Here is a 19,350-nt window from a genome sequence, read left to right on the forward strand (position 1 = left end):
ATTGGTGTTAAACATTTTGAAATCATAGGGGATGTCTTCGATGGCACCTATTACCTAAAACACATTTCCACAGTCCCAAAATATTTCTACAAACTATTTGGAAATTGGATACCCAAAGTTCTTGATCCTCATTGGAAGTATGGTTGTTCTAGATTTGTACAAACAATAGTGGACATAGACGTAATATCCAACCAACCAATCTGGTACGAACCTATTTCGTCCTTGAAATCAAGCATGTAAAGACTTGTACAGGTTGCCAAAGAATGATTCGTCAAAACGGTTTAAGCTTTTCTCCAGGGATAAGTGGTTATCTCTATTCCTTATCTCAGTGAGTCTTGGGTACGTCTGGCAACCCTGATTTCAAAGTACTGGGGAAAACATTATCCATCTCCCATATTTGGGGATTTTATTTTCTGAAACATTATGGGCTACGGTGATTGAGAAACAAATTAAAAAACATTTTGTCTTTACATTTTTATTTTGTGAAACACTATAAGCTACACTGATTCAGAAAAAGAGAGAACTAAACGATGTAACAGAACAACGTCTTGATGTACGGTCATGGTCATACTTTGTGATCACCTAAACGATGTAACAGAACAACGTCTTGATGTACGGTCATGGTCGTACTTTGTGATCACCTAATCGGTTGCGTACAGTTCTTCCACTGATTGGCCTTAACTCGGGATATATTGTGATGTTAAACTTGTCATTTCCAAATGATTCCATATGTGTACCCTATTGGTATTGACGATTTGCTAATGTGACGTCACGTGTCGAATCCCAAAATATGGAACATCCCTAGTATGCCTAAGCTGTCGAGAACAACTCTGCAGACACTGCGTGGTGTTCTGGTGAACACCAATGAACACCAGAATGACCAGCAACAGCGTTTGTGCCATTCTAACCTCAACCATACCCATCGTTCGAAGAAGTTCATTTTCTTGTAGGCGTGGCAGCACACTGAAGACGATCAGATACAAACAAAAGTATTTTTCTTACTGATGATAATCCATACAATAGTTTTAGAGTCCAGTGATAAGATGATAATCCATACAATATTTTTAGAGTCCAGTGATAAGATGATAATTCATACAATATTTTTAGAGTCCAATGATAAGAAAAACTACGTTAAATAGTTGCATGTGACCAAGTATGATAGTAATGCAACTTGTGATCACAAAATACGAATAGTTCGTGCAATTGACAGGACGCCACTGGAATATTGAATAGAGTGGTTGCACGTTCATTTACCGAATTTTGTATGACCAGATTTCAAGTACATTATATTCTATAGGCTATATTTGGTGCACATGAACCTTTTTCCGTGGGTATCTATACACTGGTTGCAAAATAACATTTGTGTATACAAAAAAGTAAATGTAAAATGTATTTAGGTGGGTTTTTTCTGAATCATATTTACACAATATTTTCCTCCGTATTTTCTCAAATATTTTAAAATGTATTTTTAAAAAACCCACTGCAGAATGCAATTGTGGACAATATTCAATCCACTGATTATGCCTAACCATTTTTGAAGATGACGCTAATTTTTGACATATAAACAAACTTACCGTCATTTTCATATTTAGCCTGAGTTCTGATGATGGCCATCATATATTTTCAAAGTGGCTTTTAGTCCCTCGATTTGGTAATCAAACCTAAAAATATATTTCATCATTTTCGGTTTTACTTAAACGGGCTATAACCATTAACTCATGTCCTTGTAAAACAGTGGGGGGGGGGGGGGGGGGGGGGGGGGGGAGGAGGGGGTTGTGAACAGCAAATATTTTTAAAAGGAAAATGAAAATAAGCCGATGTGTCGGTCCAGAAGAAATTGGGGTTGGGTTGGGTGAGGTCGAGTTCAAAGCTCTAAGCTCAAGTCGTCGACTCCGAAAACTCGGTGCATTTGGTCGTTGACAGTTATGAAGACATGTTTCTGATGCTATGGTTTCTGTTTTATATTAAGTGTGACTGCGTTGCCACGACAAACTAACAAACAGTGCATCCGGACAACTAGCAATCTGTCGGACAATAAATTTAGTTTTTACTTTACAAATTTAAAGTTTATATAAGCACACAGCCCATGTGGAGGGGTATACATGAGTTGTTCAATGCAGTATCATACATACAAGCACACAGCCCATGTGGAGGGGTATACATGAGTTGTTCAATGCAGTATCATAGATACAAACACACAGCCCATGTAGAGGGGTATACATGAGTTGTCCAGTACAGTATCATACATATAAGCACACAGCCCATGTGGAGGGGTATACATGAGTTGTTCAATGCAGTATCATACATACAAGCACACAGCCCATGTGGAGGGGTATACATGAGTTGTTCAATGCAGTATCATAGATACAAACACACAGCCCATGTAGAGGGGTATACATAAGTTGTTCCGTACAGTATCATACATACAAGCACACAGCCCATGTAGAGGGGTATACATGAGTTGTTCCGTACAGTATCATACATACAAGCACACAGCCCATGTAGAGGGGTATACATGAGTTGTTCTGTACAGTATCATACATACAAGCACACAGCCCATGTAGAGGGGTATACATGAGTTGTTCCGTACAGTATCATACATACAAGCACACAGCCCATGTAGAGGGGTATACATGAGTTGTTCCGTACAGTATCATACATACAAGCACACAGCCCATGTAGAGGGGTATACATGAGTTGTTCCGTACAGTATCATACATACAAGCACACAGCCCATGTAGAGGGGTATACATGAGTTGTTCAATACAGTATCATACATACAAGCACCCAGCCCATGTAGAGGGGTATACATGTGTTGTTCCGTACATTATCATACATACAAGCACACAGCCCATGTAGAGGGGGTATACATGAGTTGTTCCGTACAGTATCATACATGCAAGCACACAGCCCATGTGGAGGGGTATACATGAGTTGTTCAATACAGTATCATACATGCAAGCACACAGCCCATGTGGAGGGGTATACATGAGTTGTTCAGTACAGTATCATACATACAAACACACAGCCCATGTGGAGGGGTATACATGAGTTGTTCAGTACAGTATCATACATACAAGCACACAGCCCATGTAGAGGGGGTATACATGTGTTGTTCCGTACAGTATCATACATACAAGCACACAGCCCATGTAGAGGGGGTATACATGAGTTGTTCCGTACAGTATCATACATGCAAGCACACAGCCCATGTGGAGGGGTATACATGAGTTGTTCCGTACAGTATCATACATGCAAGCACACAGCCCATGTGGAGGGGTATACATGAGTTGTTCCGTACAGTATCATACATACAAGCACACAGCCCATGTAGAGGGGTATACATGAGTTGTTCCGTACAGTATCATACATACAAGCACACAGCCCATGTAGAGGGGTATACATGAGTTGTTCAGTACAGTATCATACATACAATCACACAGCCCATGTAGAGGGGGTATACATGAGTTGTTCCGTACAGTATCATACATACAAGCGCACAGCCCATGTGGAGGGGTATACATGAGTTGTTCAATACAGTATCATACATACAAACACCCAGCCCATGTAGAGGGGTATACATGAGTTGTTCAATACAGTATCATACATACAAACACCCAGCCCATGTAGAGGGGTATACATGAGTTGTCCAATACAGTATGATACATACAAACACCCAGCCCATGTGGAGGGGTATACATGAGTTGTCCAATACAGTATGATACATACAAACACCCAGCCCATGTAGAGGGGTATACATGAGTTGTTCCGTACAGTATCATACATACAAGCACCCAGCCCATGTAGAGGGGTATACATGAGTTGTTCCGTACAGTATCATACATACAAGCACACAGCCCATGTAGAGGGGTATACATGAGTTGTTCCGTACAGTATCATACATACAAGCACCCAGACCATGTAGAGGGGTATACGTTGCTATGGAGGTAACTAGCCCACAAGTTTCCCGTTGCTATGGAGGTAACTAGCCCACAAGTTTCCCGTTGCTATGGAGGTAACTAGCCCACAAGTTTCCCGTTGCTATAGAGGTAACTAGCCCACAAGTTTCCCGTTGCTATAGAGGTAACTAGCCCACACGTTTCCCGTTGCTATAGAGGTAACTAGCCCACAAGTTTCCCGTTGCTATAGAGGTAACTAGCCCACAAGTTTCCCGTTGCTATAGAGGTAACTAGCCCACAAGTTTGCTTTTGAAAAACAGAAAGGTTTCCCGTTGCTATAGAGGTAACTAGCCCACAAGTTTCCCGTTGCTATGGAGGTAACTAGCCCACAAGTTTCCCGTTGCTATGGAGGTAACTAGCCCACAAGTTTGCTTTTGAAAACAAGTTTCTTTGATTTGCATGATACACTGATATTTGTTCGTTGTATTTTTACCACATTTTGCTGTTTGACATTGTAAGGGATAGACATTAAAATGGTGTGGGGTTTTTTTTGCTGTTTTGCCAATCCCGTTGCTAATAGGTAAGTAGCCGAGAAGATGGCAATAAATGTAGAGGACATTAGCCCGTACAAACTAGGAGTTACCATTTAACCTGCAGAGCCTACGCCATAGCCTTCAGATTGTCAGCTCGTCTGCTACATAGCCAGGTCCAGCGGTGTCCACCTTCAGTACTCAAGCATCTAGCAGACCGACTCGTTTACTATATCTTCTTAGAACAAATATCTCAACATGTCTCTCGTCCTTCCTTCGATGATGCCTCTTTGCACGAGGAACGAAGACAGAATCGTGAACGAACAAGAAGAAGAGTTACACACAGATGTCTTCAGATGTCATCTGCTTGTAGAACATCCTCGAGGAAAGATTTGCCCGTTCACTGGAATTCTCAACCTGACGTTGTCTCCTCTCAGTGTCGCATGGACTTCTGGACATCGTTAGTAGACACAAGACAAAGGAAAATGAAAACAGGCAGAGACATTTCATAAAGTAGAGTGTAAATAGAAAACAGAAAGAACGGATGCCGGTGTATGCCGTAATGTTTGACGTTCAGTGTTGGTATAAATATTGTGTTGATAATGTTAAATGAGTAAAATGTGAACATTAGTTCAATAGGCAGTGACATTTCATAAAGAAGAGTGTAAATACAAAACAGAAGTGAACGGCGCCAATGTGTCCAGTAATGTCTGACGTTCAGAGTACGTTCACAGTGTTCAGTGTTGGTTCTGTGTCCATCATGTTCATTGTGTAAAATGTGAACATCAGTTAAATGTGTGAGTTTTTTCGATGTATACCGTGAATATAGTATATCTAGCGAACTTATCTGAAACTATACATGAAATAAATATTGGTATTCTCTTAACACTCTTGTACTTTTACAATTTTATACTGCATGTTCAAAATGTTGAGATATGTTTGAAACGAGAAAAAAATATTGGTTCTCCTGGGCTGAGCTGAACTCGTTTTACGTGCGCGTGTACCACAGAGGTTTCGCACATGCCTGTCACGGGCTTAACCTCTGACATCAACAGTGACTACGTCCGGACCGGGGGGGGGGGGGGGGGGGGCGGGGTAAGTTTGAAATACGAATATAATAGTTAGGTCAAAGACCTAAAGCCAAATCCTACTCATGTCTGGACAAAAAAGTCCAAAAATAAAATTAGAGTGCTCAACCGAAAAGGTTTTACGGTGATTTGAGCAATTTTGGTGGGCTGCCAAATTAAAGTGCGTCGGACTGTTTACAAAAAAATAAACAAAAAAATTTGAATGCCGGCCAAAAATTTTAAAGTCCGACTAATCCCCCAAGAAGGGGGTTACCTGTCCTAGGAAAGGTTGACCGCGGGATTCATGGCGTGTTGATGGGCTTTTCGGGTCTGTAATTCGGTAGGAAGTTGTGCAAGTCGAGACAATACTTGCTGACAACTTCCCTCTAATTTTGCTGAAGGGCCAGCTTGAGAATTCGATGAAGTGTTGAGTTCTCTGTCTGTCTTCAGTACAGCCTGCCGATACAGCCCGTCCCGGGTGCAGGTCACGAAGAGGTTGTCGCTGACGTTGCTGCCAGATGGTAAAGGCCTCCACGAAGACTCCTTGGTGGGTATCCCCAACTTTGCCGGATCCGTGAAGTCCCCCTGGACTGCGTTCCGGTAATGGCGCGGCAGCTTGTCACACACGATCGCCCAAGGAGAGAGTGTAGTAGTTTCAGCGATGATCAGGTCAGGTCATAGGGCTTTACGTGCACATTCAGAGCAAGCTGTTGTAGCGTATGCCTTCAGCGACTCCTTTCCTGAAACTTTTCTCTTCTTGGGCTCACGGTGCGCATCAATGCCGGGGAACAATCTATATAAATGTCCCCCCCCCCCCTCTCCCCCCACCACCACACTTTTTCGTTTAGCAAAAGCAACAACAATACCACCACCAACAGCAACAACAAAAAACAAAAACAAAAATCAAACAAACAAACCAAACAAAAAATAATTTAATTACTGTATTAATTGTATTAATTATTTATTTAAAATCATAAAATGGCAAATAGTCATCCCTTTTATCATGGTTTTGTATGAACGTCATTGTTGACGTAATTCGATGTACGAAACACACAAACACGTCCCCCCCCCCCCCCCCCCCCACCACCACCACCACCACCACCACTTTTAAAGCCGGATTGACGCCCATTCAAATTACACTCTTCATAACGCTGGCGAATTCCCTACTGTATATAGCAAAACAGAATTCAATCAAAGATCTTTTCTTCTATCTGGAACTTGTATCTGGAATAATCTCGGAATTGACACTACAAATATTGAATCGTTTTCTGCTTTTAAAAAAGAAATCCGTCCGATATTAAATTTACCATATGGGCACTTTCTTGAATTTGGAACGCGTTTCAGTCAAATAGTTCACTGTAGACTTCGCCTAGAATGTAGCGATCTAAATGATCATAGGTTCAAAATATATATCGGTGACAATCCGTCATGCAGTTGTGGTTATCCGTTTGAAAATACACTTCACTTTCTGTTTACATGTCCTTTGTATGATAATATTCGCCATACAAAGTTTTATTACAACAGTGGTTTTGACCTCAAAGCAGTGTAATTTGGTAGAAATAACTATCCTCCGGACATAAAGTTAAGAATAGTGGCATCAATTCATGAATTTATAACTGCTTCAAAACGTTTTGATTTCAATTAATGTACCAAGTAATACTTCATAATTATCGTCACCTGCGTGCTGGTCTATAGTAGCTGGGTGTCCACACAACTACTTGCTTGTACTAGTATATTCACTTAAAATACATTAATTTATAACGGCTTCAAAAAGTTTTGATTTCAATTAATGTACTAAGTAATACTTTATAATTATCGTCACCTGCGTGCTGGTCTATAGTAGCTGGGTGTCCACACAACTACTTGCTTGTACTAGTATATTCACTTAAATGCATGAATATTCCAGAGGTACTGTGTGGACACAAAACATATGGAAGGCCAAGTGCAACATCTGTTATAATTGTGTGTAGTATAGGTAACAATACCCAAACATATCAATGTTTCAAAACATAATGTTTGTTGTATAGGTATTAGATAATAGTAATGGAGGATTATTGACCATGTATTATTATATCTGCTCGGGCTAGCACCACAAGTACGGGATACAATTATACACACTTTGTATAGCACACACTGTATTGCGTGCATGTGGTGACGGCCAGGCCTTCCTCAGCGCTGGTCTGTTATCAGTAGCGCACCAACAACACTCAGGGTGACACCGTAAATACGTTGTTTTCTTTCGTCGCTTTCCAACATCGATTTAACCGACACTTTGGAAACTCCTTCACATTTTGTTTTACCACCTTGGTGTATTACATCACCTAAAATTATTTTTGATCTTACGCATCTGAAGAAAGATCGTACATATGCTGTTGTCTATAAACAATTGTTCATGGAAATTCAAGACAAATACCGTGATTACATTCCTATTTATACAGATGGATCACAGGATGGGAATTCTGTGGCTTGTGCTAGTTTTTTCATCAGACACTGTCATTTCCGTGAGATTGTCCGATTCAGCATCGAGCTTTAGTGCTGAAGTTTGGGCAGTCATTAAAGCCTTAGAAGAAATCAAGGATTCGATTGCATCCAAATTTATTTTTACAGATTCACTTTCGTGTCCCCAAGCATTACGAAACATGAAGCTGGATCATCCCTTAATTGGGATGGTGATACGAAAGTGTGTCTTTTTACCCATTGCTAATAAAGATATTGTATTTTGTTGGGTGCCCAGCTATGTTGACATCAGGGGTAATGAAAGGGCAGATTCAACTGCCAAGTCTGCTTTGGATTTGTCTCATGCTAGGGTTGGTGTGCCTTATACTGATTTTAAGTATAGTATCAACCAATTTATCTTTTCGACTTGGCAACATAATTGGGACGGTGCGGTTGCTAACAAGCTTCATGCTATCAGGCCAGTCTTGGGAGAGTGGCAGTCCTCCTATAGACAGTGCAGGAAGATGAAATAGTCTTTGTGTCGTGCTCGTATCGGTCATACCTACTTGACCCATTCATTTATCTTGAAAAAAAGATACTCCACCTCAGTGTGAGCACTGTCAGTGTATTCTGGCGGTACACCACATTTTGGTGGAGTGTAAGCATCTGACCAAAACGGAATCACTTAAATAGTAAATAGTGGTTAGAAGTCCAAATTATATCATAATGGTCCATAACGTTTCAGAGATAATTTTCAAAATTTAGTTGCTCTTTAAAAAGTTCGTAGGTTTTACCTCTCGATGATTCTGAAATATTATTTTTCCATGTTTGTAAATACTGGTCGTTTTGTCTTATGTTAATTTGTTGCGATAGCCATTTTACAGATAGAAAGGTTTGTGATAGCCATATATATATTACTCATTCCTAGGTGAGTTTTGCATATTTGTTCTTCAAGTAACAGTGGCAATTAAGAAAATGGTCACGAAAATAAAAAATGCCATGGAAAAATAAGTCTCCAAAGCATTTTTCACCGCAGTTTTGCAGTTATGTGTAAGAGAGAAGTTTAATCTTGTCAGCATTACAAAACTAAATACTTAATTAAAACATTAAAAACAATGCGGTAATCCTCACGGCAGTGGCAACTGCCAGGGTTGTCTGCAGGAATGTTTGCAGTGGCGGCTCTATACTGTGACGAAACGGGTCTAGACTTTGAGTAGACTGATGAAACGGATCTAAACTGACTAGACCGGTCTAGACTGACGAGCGACGTTTATAGGTGTGATCCCCAGGGAAATTTGCTTAAGCAGGAAGGTGTTTCGACCCCACAAAACCTGCCCTGCAAACGCGCCTGGGCCTCGTTCCACGAAGCATATCTTAGCGCTAAGATCACCTCAAGTTATACACTTAATGTGATCTTAGGACTAGGATCGCTTCGTGGAACATGGCCCTGGTGCCCACATCAAATAAACTATGTCCCCAGTGGAAGAGAAGATGAACAATGCTCAATATGTTTCATATTTTATTGCAAATCAAGTATGTGTACAATGAAGAAGATCTAGATGACGAACGCCATTGAGCGACGACATGGTGAACATGGAGATCTAACAATGACGACAACTCTGTCCCTGCAAGTAACACCCAACCAACCAACAACCGCAGCTTATCGCACCGACCCAGCTACTCCACACACACACACACTCCACACACACACACACACACACACACACACACGCACACACCAGCCTTAGTGTGGCTCCGTTTTACTAAGCGATCTTAGCGCTAAAATCACATTACGTTAGTTCGGCACTTACGCTTGGTAGAACGGGACCCCTGTCAGTAATCAACGAATGTAGACATGTATTTTCATTGTATTTAACTTATTCATTATTGGAATCTTATTCGATTATACTATTATGGGAGTAAATTCATATCCACAACCTATTGGTATTTTTAAACTTGGTTCGTTTTCACAAATACACATGTAGTTCATTTGTATTAGCTTTAAAAAAAAAAAATCATTTTATTTAAACTAAAAGTAGTAACTCAAACAAAATGTCTAAACTATATTTTTAACATGGAACAGAGTTGGAAAAAAGAAAAGAAATGAGGCAGATTGAAAAACTTAAAAAAGGGCAAGAATGTAATAAATAAAAAGATGATCCAACGTTTTATTTTCCATTCTGTCGGCGTTACACTGACGAGCACGAGGTTGGTGGCCGGTGGTCACAGCTGGGAATGACAGAAATAAAGAGGATATTCTTGTGGTTGTCCGACTACATTAATACATATCATCCCGCCATTCTACACATTCCAGGCCTAGCGAAATCAGGAGAACGATAGTTTCGTTTGCGTGTCAGCCACGCAAGTCTGCTTTTGCATAACCCAGGGTTCATTAGCATATTAACTATAGAACATCATTTACATCGTCATAACGGGTGACACAAAAACGAAATGAGTTACTTGAATTTGTTTCTCAACAACTCCTAAATAGTTTACGCAAATTTTCAAACCTCATTCCTGACTTTTAACTTAACACAACGTCAACTAATACTTGTTATAATTTTAATTTAAATTTGTTTTACATTTCATTATCAAAGTCTGTGGCATTTTCAAATACACGAATAATTGCCAAACAATCATTTTATAACTGATATATTCCATTGTCCGCGAAAATAATATGTGTCAAAGTCAAACTTGGAATTGCTCAACATTTGAATGGAATAACAAATTTACTCGTCTTTAAAGTGAATGATTTTCTACGGCCAAAAGAGAGTATGGAAATAGCTAAATAAAAAGAAGTGATTCCTCCATGGATTTATAACACAACCTACTATTGGTTCTGTGTAGAAGAGTGAAATGGAAACAACACTTTTCTAACTGCAACATTCAGACCTGGTCAAGTTAGTACAAAACATCTTAGTATTCATTAGATGTTGCAAAACAATTGTCTTTCTGAGCAAAGCTATCAGTAACGTATTACTTTGCTAAAAAATGTCTTGGTACATTAAATTTGACACATTTAATATATCAATTTTAAATTTGAAAACAATATCTTAAAATGTTGCAAAACATTAACAGATTTTACTTTTCCAATGTTAGTCATTGTTAAATTTAACATTTTAATTACTATTAGTCTAAAATATCTCCATATGTTTTGTGTTTTATTAAGTATCAGCAATCTTCAGCTCTAGTGGTTGGTGTAGTGCAGTGTTTCTGTTTATCATACATGTTGAATAAATTACATCACTACAAGTATCATACAAATACTCAAAGCCACGTGGTACAATTATGCCTCCACAGCAAACACGAACGAGAAAGACCCATTTTCTGTTATATTACAATGTCCAGCACCTTCAGATACAACTATGTACACAGGGCTCCGTCTTCTGGGGAGCAGCAGCAGCAGAAGAGAAACAAACTACACTAACCACGATTTTCAAGCAGAAACATGTACCTAGCTATTCCAAGCCATCACTCCTAACAGTAGTTGAAACCTCGACTCGTGCTTGTAAAACATGTAGTCTCGACTCTAGATCAAACCTAGAGAGATTTGTGCTGTAAAATTACCAGTACTTTTAGAAAGCTTTTAAATAGGTTGCTGTGATATTCCAGAAAAAAACCTTAGTGATATTCCAGAATTTCTTAGAAAATGTTACTGATATTCTAGAAAAATATTTTACATGTATCACAATTAAACTATTTTTTTTCTTCTTCTTTTTTTTTTTTTTTGGGGGGGGGGGGGGAATTTTGCACTATTTCAAACTATTAAAACTATTTTTGTGATCATATTATTCAATATTCATCTGCATAACATAGCGATGTTGTTTTATACTTTAAAGACAACTTCTTGTTGATACAATAAATGCTAAGGTACTAGGTAGCCAATGAAGCTGACTTAGGTACATAATATACAGAAATCGTTTAAAAAGAACCACTGTGGTATCCGTACACTAGCCTATAGATGTAAGGGAGATAAATCCAGACTGAAACCCGAACCAGAAGCCAATATCAACATGTTGTACAAGCACAGACACAGGTGCAGAACAACCGGCCTGTCAGTTATCCATACTTAACATTATAATAATAATAATAATAATAATAATAATATATTTATACTACACAATATATATATGACTGGAAAATACAACAGAGGTAGCGTTTTCAATTGTTTTAACTCTTTTACCCTTGGCATACGACCTGGCCTACAAAATGAAACTAGCTATCTACAAGAGGAACTTAAGGGCAAAAGAGTTAACAAGAAAGTATGATTGTAAACAATGTGCTGTTAAGTACAGCATGCAATACTAATGTGGTAAAGGTGGCTTCTTCTACAACATGTTTGTACAGCACCTTATGGATGAAAGTTAGTTTCTTGATCTCAAATTTTTTTTAAATCTTGTTTTGGGTTGTTTTAATGTCTTGGAATATTTATTTCTGTATACCAGTATGTTTGTGTTTGGTTCTTCTAATGTCTATAAAATTATTTATTTTTTAACATCCATTTGTGTTTTTCAGTTCTAATGTCTCAGATTGGACTGGTCTACACCCATTTCTGTGTTTGACTCTTCAGTTGTCTATAAATGTGTATAACCATGTCTTGGTGTGGTTGTTTGGCACATGTTCAGTTTTGGTGATACTGGGTTTTAAAGGATCTTTTGTAAAATTCTCCCATTGATCTGAGGATGTGTGACAAGACTTCAAGTAAGTGAGAGAGATTTAGACCGAAACATCACAGTGGTGCATGCGGAGCAAGTACACCTGCATAGATCAGTCATTTATTACTCATCACCTGCTTGTAGCTTCAACGGAGTTGAGCTTATGTCAGGGAAAGAACATCTACTGTCACTGCAAGGGATTGTGGGACTGGTGGTTATCATCACACCCACTACTAAAGTGATGGCCTGGGTCCGAGTTCAAACAGTAGAAAAAAAAAAGTCAGTTGTGTTTTTCTTTTCTTTACTTTGTATTGTCATTAACATGCCCATATCAAACCATGGTTCCAGCAGCCTAGACTGCCTCTCAAGGACAAAACAGTTTACTTTTTGCTTTCATTTCTTAACCTGTATTTATTTTTACATAATTTTTTGGAATCCAATATGATTGTTACATTAATAAATCAAGCTACATATAACACAGATAAGAGTAACAGTGTATTGCATGATTTACTCACCAGCGCATGTATAATGTTAGTAACGTAAGACTACATTGCTGGTATTGGATGCTTGACTGCATGTACGTACATGTTACAAGTAACACATACACATACAGACAATGTACACTAGGCAGACATTCAGGGTAAATCTTTGGGCTAACACTATTAACAGACAGTAGATATGTGAATATTCAGTCCAGCACATTTTTAATACACAAAGAAGAAATAACTTATAAGTCTATAAATAATGTATTCTTACTGTCATAAATTTTTAAACAGATTTATTTTGGTGCTCACAGAGTGAGTTTATAAATATGGCACTCACATCCTGTATGTTATTATATGTATTAAATACTGTACTTTACATTCACATTTAAGCAAATAGTTTGCAAAGAATGAGTTTCCTAAACAGAAATAATTAAAAAACAAAACCCTTCCCCAAATATATTTTAAAATATATAAGCTACAAATACAACTTCTCACAATGTTGATACAAGCATTGTCTATATTTTCAATATTGATGTTTATCTAGAAAGCCTCATCTTATAATATAAATTTTTTCCAGCACAGGATTATAAATGGAAATCATATTTATTTGGAATGCTAAAATAAAAAAATAAAAATTTCCACTTGACACATTTTCTCGATCTGTTCAATTATGCCTTCTAATTTACTGATGCTAATTTAAAAATATTTAGGATAAGTATTACCAAAGACACCCACTGAATACTGCCTACTACAGATAGTCCAAGCTAAAAAAAGCAATATCTAGTGAATACAGTGATAAAACAATTGTACATGAATATGGCAGGAATCCGTCCAGACATGAGTGCAACAGACAACCACAAGGTAGACAACTCTGTACAAAACACGCAGCAACACACACACACTATGTACAGGTAATACTTCACTGGAATGGCAAAAATTTGCAAGAAACACAATCACACTGTCATGAGTTACCTCCCTTTGGAAATGAGTTACCTCCCTTCACTAATGTTTGTAATTAGCTGAGAGGAAGAGTATGACTTGTATTTCAATGACTATGAATGGTCATCGTACGCTGGCAGTATTAAAGCATCAAGTGATGTTTGGCTCATTTTTATACACTTGTATTCATAGTGCTCAGTCTTTTTAGGGTTTGTGAACAGAGACAAGTAAAACAGGAATAAGTGAAACATTTTCTCTTGTACACAGCAGTGAGTCATGAATGAATAAAGGGAAACTTATATCTGTGAAACTTTAATCACCATTTATATTTACTATACTTTTCAAATAAAATACAACTGTTTAACTGTTTCTAAGGTAGCACAAAAATAAAAAGCATTTCTTGAAATTGTCCATTGATATGAGCTTGTTGCACCAAAATAAAAAGTAATTATTTCAGTATTCATTGATAAGAAGAGCTTCATGTTAAATATTGTTCTGACTAGATCAGGCAGGGCAGTTTATTCATCCCACATTTGGTCGACAGCTCAACAACAGAAAACCAAATGTGACAGCAGGTTTATAACCCACCCTTTAGACTAGATATTTAAACAATATAGGCCAAATTTACAAAGCCTGTTTTTGACTTTCATGCATGAAGCTACATTCATTTACAATGTTTAAACACCTGCGGTTAAAGAAAAACACTGACGTGTAAAGAAAAACACTGACGTAAAGAAAAACACTGACGTGTAAAAACAAAACAGGCTTCATAAATTCGGCCCTATACTTATTGTGGTCTTGCTGGTTGATCTCTGAGACCGACTCTAATTGTCCTACCTAATAACAGTGTTCCATAAACCGATCAAAGACGTACATTTTTAGATGGTTTATGTCAGGATCTTGAATCCCAAGACGACACAAACATTGCACATGTTGGTGACTGCAATTAGATAGCTGAGACCCTTTTTCTTAGAAATCAAAATAATACTTTACCCAAAACAGAGAAAAAATAATAAGTGGTTAAATTAAGTAAGTGCTTTCTCCTAATTGGTAAACACAAATTCAAACAAATTCTGTATTTAAACATTATTTAACATCTTCCTGATGTGTACGTTTCAAAATGCAGAATATTTAACTGTGATTATCTATTTGTGAAGAAATGCTGTAGAAATTGTAACTTTAATGATGTAACAAGACCTGTAAATATATCATCAACAAAATTATTACTATATTCCATTGCTTATCATATGCTTTAGCTGCCTCTGTCCAACCCAAGTAATGTTACTGGCCAAATTCACCAACATTTGCTCTCCAATTCACACATATACATGATATAAAAATACAAATGACTTAGCACATTTCTCATTCACCACAAAGAACATTCAAAATCTACAAACAAACAAAAACTTTTAGATTTTATATTCACATTCACATATGATACAAATAACATCTTATTCACATATTTCAACAGCTAATGGAAACATTCTCGCAGATTTTTTGTGCCTAACTCATTAATTGGGCACATTTTTTTATTATTCAACCATGCGTACTGTGCTGCAACTGAATAGCCACAACGTCATGAGCCAGCATCACACCGATATTAGAAATCTTTAAGTAACAGAATCCAATCCTACACTAATTTGAGCTTTACAATGTTGTAACAAACTTTCAAAATGGAAAGAAAATTTAAAAATTGCTTTAAAAGTTTTAAAACATAATTTACAAAATGCATCAATTTTCTACAAGTATATACAGAGTTTGATAACATTAAATGTACAGTTTTAGATACCCAGCTCATCCTGCAATAGATACAGGTTTTACAAAGTAGAACACCATTAACTGTTCTGCCATATCATAACCAAAAAAAACGTAATCCTAAAACTGTTTGTAATTTTACTTCTTTGCAGAAGACTAAAGCTAAGTCTTTGCTTATGTTTTGGCCAACACCGAGTTTGGAAATGGACAAAGCATTATCAGAGACATAGTTTAACGACTTACAAAAACTCAAACACAAACAAAAGTATTTTTTTATGACTGGGCTGAAATAGGAACCATTTTTAATGAATATACATGTATTATGTAGCTCAATTTAAAAATTAATATGAACCATTTTCAATGACTGTAGCTTATTTTGAAAATTAACATAATTATGTGGTATATTCCAATGTAAATACATACTTATACATTTGATTTTATGCTCATAAAACTATCAATACATTTCCTTACTGTGATGTAAGTCAAAGTTTTAACAATTAACATAATGGCTACCCAGTTACAACACAGAACTTTATGTTTATAATTTTGAGGTGTACATATTTGTCCAGGAGGTAATGGGATAATAAATACTATGTGTATAGAGACAATACATGTAACTTGGATATACGGTAGACAAAACTCCTGACATGACTCGTTTAACAAATTCCCCGTTTTAAATATCATTATCATAACACAAGCAGTTGAAGGCAGTTTTTCCCTGTGTGAGTATTATCTGAGAAAGCTGTTGGTGTCATTTCTCATAATTAATCTTAATTGGTAAGCCAGACGGGTTGGCTAGAATATTAAAGTGAGTTTGGAGTAGAACACGGATGTTGACAACATTTGCATCTTGGTCTACTCGAGATTTAATAACAATTATATTGTTACTAACCAAATTGCAACTTGGTCTACTCGAGATTTAATAACAATTATATTGTTACTAACCAAATTGAAATTTGTCAGAAAATAAGAAAATTGATTGTTTATTCTTATGCACCATGTTTTATTGTTTTTATCTCAGTCTTGTTAATAACCGACAACTAAACTTGAATAACTTTTTCTGCAAAAAGTTTAGAATACTAAGCCCCTGCTAAGTTATTACACTTTACACTTTGTGTAAAGAACGGGATAACTAAACATATGTTAGATCATATACACAATTAAAATGTTGGCATAATAAAGTTTACAGTGCATAGTTACAGATGCACCGTTACTCATAATGTCTGGAAGTTTTGTTACATATCACAAACATTATATAGTATGTACACATGAGAAACATGGCATATAGTTGCCTTCGTGTTGTTCCATACAATACCCACAGAAACGGATCTGAAAAGTCACGGACTGTCTGGACTAGGATACGTTGTTGAATTAACCCCATTTCTGCTGAAAGGTGCCGTGCTGTAAATGATTTCTAAATAAAAGAATTCCCAAGTAGGGTTTACAACAGTCAGGTATTTGAGTGAAGTCTGTGTGTAACCTTACTGTATGCGTTACAGTGTTGTAGTTACTAGTCTACTCTACAAGTGATTTAACAACAAAATACAAGATGTTTACCCATTATAGGAGCTACATCAGAAGGGAAGCAAACAATATTTATATCAAGTACCGTACCACTACTATTAGCCTTGCCAAAAAAAGCAAAATGTATTTTAAATTACTTTGTGGCTCTTTAATGTGTTCAAATTTAAAAATATTTTTTTCCAATTTAAAATGACACATGCCTTCTCTTTTTTACTTAGTTTTGGTTTGTTAAAAACAAATCAAACTGTTTGAACAAAAACTGTAAACAGACTCTTGAGCGAATTTACTTGGGTTATGAGCCCAGAAAACCAGGTATCCATGTGTTCATGCAGAGACATGGACGTAACATGTTTTACCATTCGACAGGTTGTGTACATGTTAAGTGTGGCACTTGTCTTGTTATATTATTGGTTGTTGACAGCACACACCAAGAGGACAGAAGTAACATAAGCCAATACAAGTGACTGAATGTCACGTTTACCCTCAAATAAATAATAAATAGGCTACACGGTAGAGTAAGAAAAGATGAGATCACAAAGGGAAATGTGGTCAATGGTGTGCTGGAATCATAGCAGAATCGTCACACTTGTACCAAGCATGCTCGGACACACGTACATACACACACACATACAGATATATATATATAGAGATATATATACACAAACCTATGTACACACATATACTAAGACACGTGTAAAATTTCAACTGTATAAAAATAGTACCAACAACAGACACAACGATGCATCTATTTGTAGTTTACCTCCTGCTGGATTCACGGGCAGCACCAAGTCACTGAATCCAAATTTACATTTCAAATTCTTTTAGAAACACTCATCACGGAATCTAAATTTACCTTTCAACTTCTTATTTTAGAAACACTCAATCACGGAATCTAAATTTAGCTTTCAACTTTTTAGAAATACGCAGTCACAGAATCTAAATTTAGCTTTCAACTTTTTAGAAACACAATGCAGTCACACAATGAACGGAGAGAAAATACAGACCAACTGGGTTAACATTCACATGAAAAACAAAAGATGAGCTTGTCAATCAAATAAAACCGTCTCAGGCAATGGCATTGCTTGATACAAGGATCTATTGCAAAGAACAATTGTCCAATCATATTTCTTCTTTTGACCTATGATCTCTTCTACCTACTATACAGACACAAGAAGATGATCCACCTCTAACAGCAGATGTCAGGAGTCAGCACCCCTTTCCAGATTGTTATCCTGTTCAGTTTTTACTTTAATCCTTTCCTACATAAGTCTCTTCACAGATCAGGAGGTGTGTACATCTCGACAATATGCAGATACACTTCCAATGACATTGTCTAAACACACCAGCATCATTTTCTCTGTCTGTCAGACTGCACAAAACCTTCGATCAGCATCGTAGTCTTCAGGCAAGAGACCTCAAAGCAGTGTCCAATGAGAAGGTGCGATAAACCTGAGAGAATAGTAAAGTGTCCAATCACAAGGTTTGTTTCTTCAGCCCCATACATGAACCACAGGTGGAACTATGACTGGAGAACTGCAAAAGGCAGATCACAGAAATGTTATACAAGACCAAGATCCGAGTCACGGTCAAGGTCAAAGCAGTTAGCAGCCATAGGGAAGATTTGGCCCCCTGGATTTACTGGCTAGGTTTGAATTGTGATGTGAATGCGACTGGCTGCGGGACTTTCGACCTTTCACACTGAAAATACATATAAACATCAACATTATCAATAAACAAAAACATACTATACATTTTTAATGATTCATTTATTAAATCTTACTTGACTACATATTTCATCAATATTAAATGATACTTAGTAAATAAGCAAAGCGGTTTATATTCTTAAAAACAAGTGACATATTTTTGTTTCCCCCAAGAGGCCTAATATTAATTCCACATAATGTTAGCTATTTTGTATCAATTTAAATATATATTTTGTGTAACTGTAATAACAGATATGTAAGCGAGTCTTCAATACACATTAAAAGCCAAATTCCAAAGATTAGTTGGAAAATAATATTTTTGGTTCTGTCAACACACAATCACATTGTTAAAACTAG

At 37.1% G+C, this 19,350-nt stretch overlaps 1 protein-coding gene across 1 annotated transcript in view; it reads right to left on the reverse strand.

The window, feature by feature from the left end:
• Positions 1–9,438: 9,438 nt before the first annotated feature.
• Positions 9,439–19,350, reverse strand: part of LOC121367375 (serine/threonine-protein kinase NLK-like) — a 78,929-nt gene continuing 69,017 nt past the window's right edge. Inside the window, exon 10 of the mRNA XM_041491512.1 lies at positions 9,439–18,988. Coding sequence (XP_041347446.1) covers positions 18,892–18,988 — 97 coding nt within the window. The 3' untranslated portion in view covers positions 9,439–18,891. The remainder of the gene's footprint in view (positions 18,989–19,350) is intronic.

The sequence above is a fragment of the Gigantopelta aegis genome, chromosome 3 (assembly GCF_016097555.1).
Source record: "Gigantopelta aegis isolate Gae_Host chromosome 3, Gae_host_genome, whole genome shotgun sequence".
Taxonomy (NCBI): Eukaryota; Metazoa; Mollusca; class Gastropoda; order Neomphalida; family Peltospiridae; genus Gigantopelta; species Gigantopelta aegis.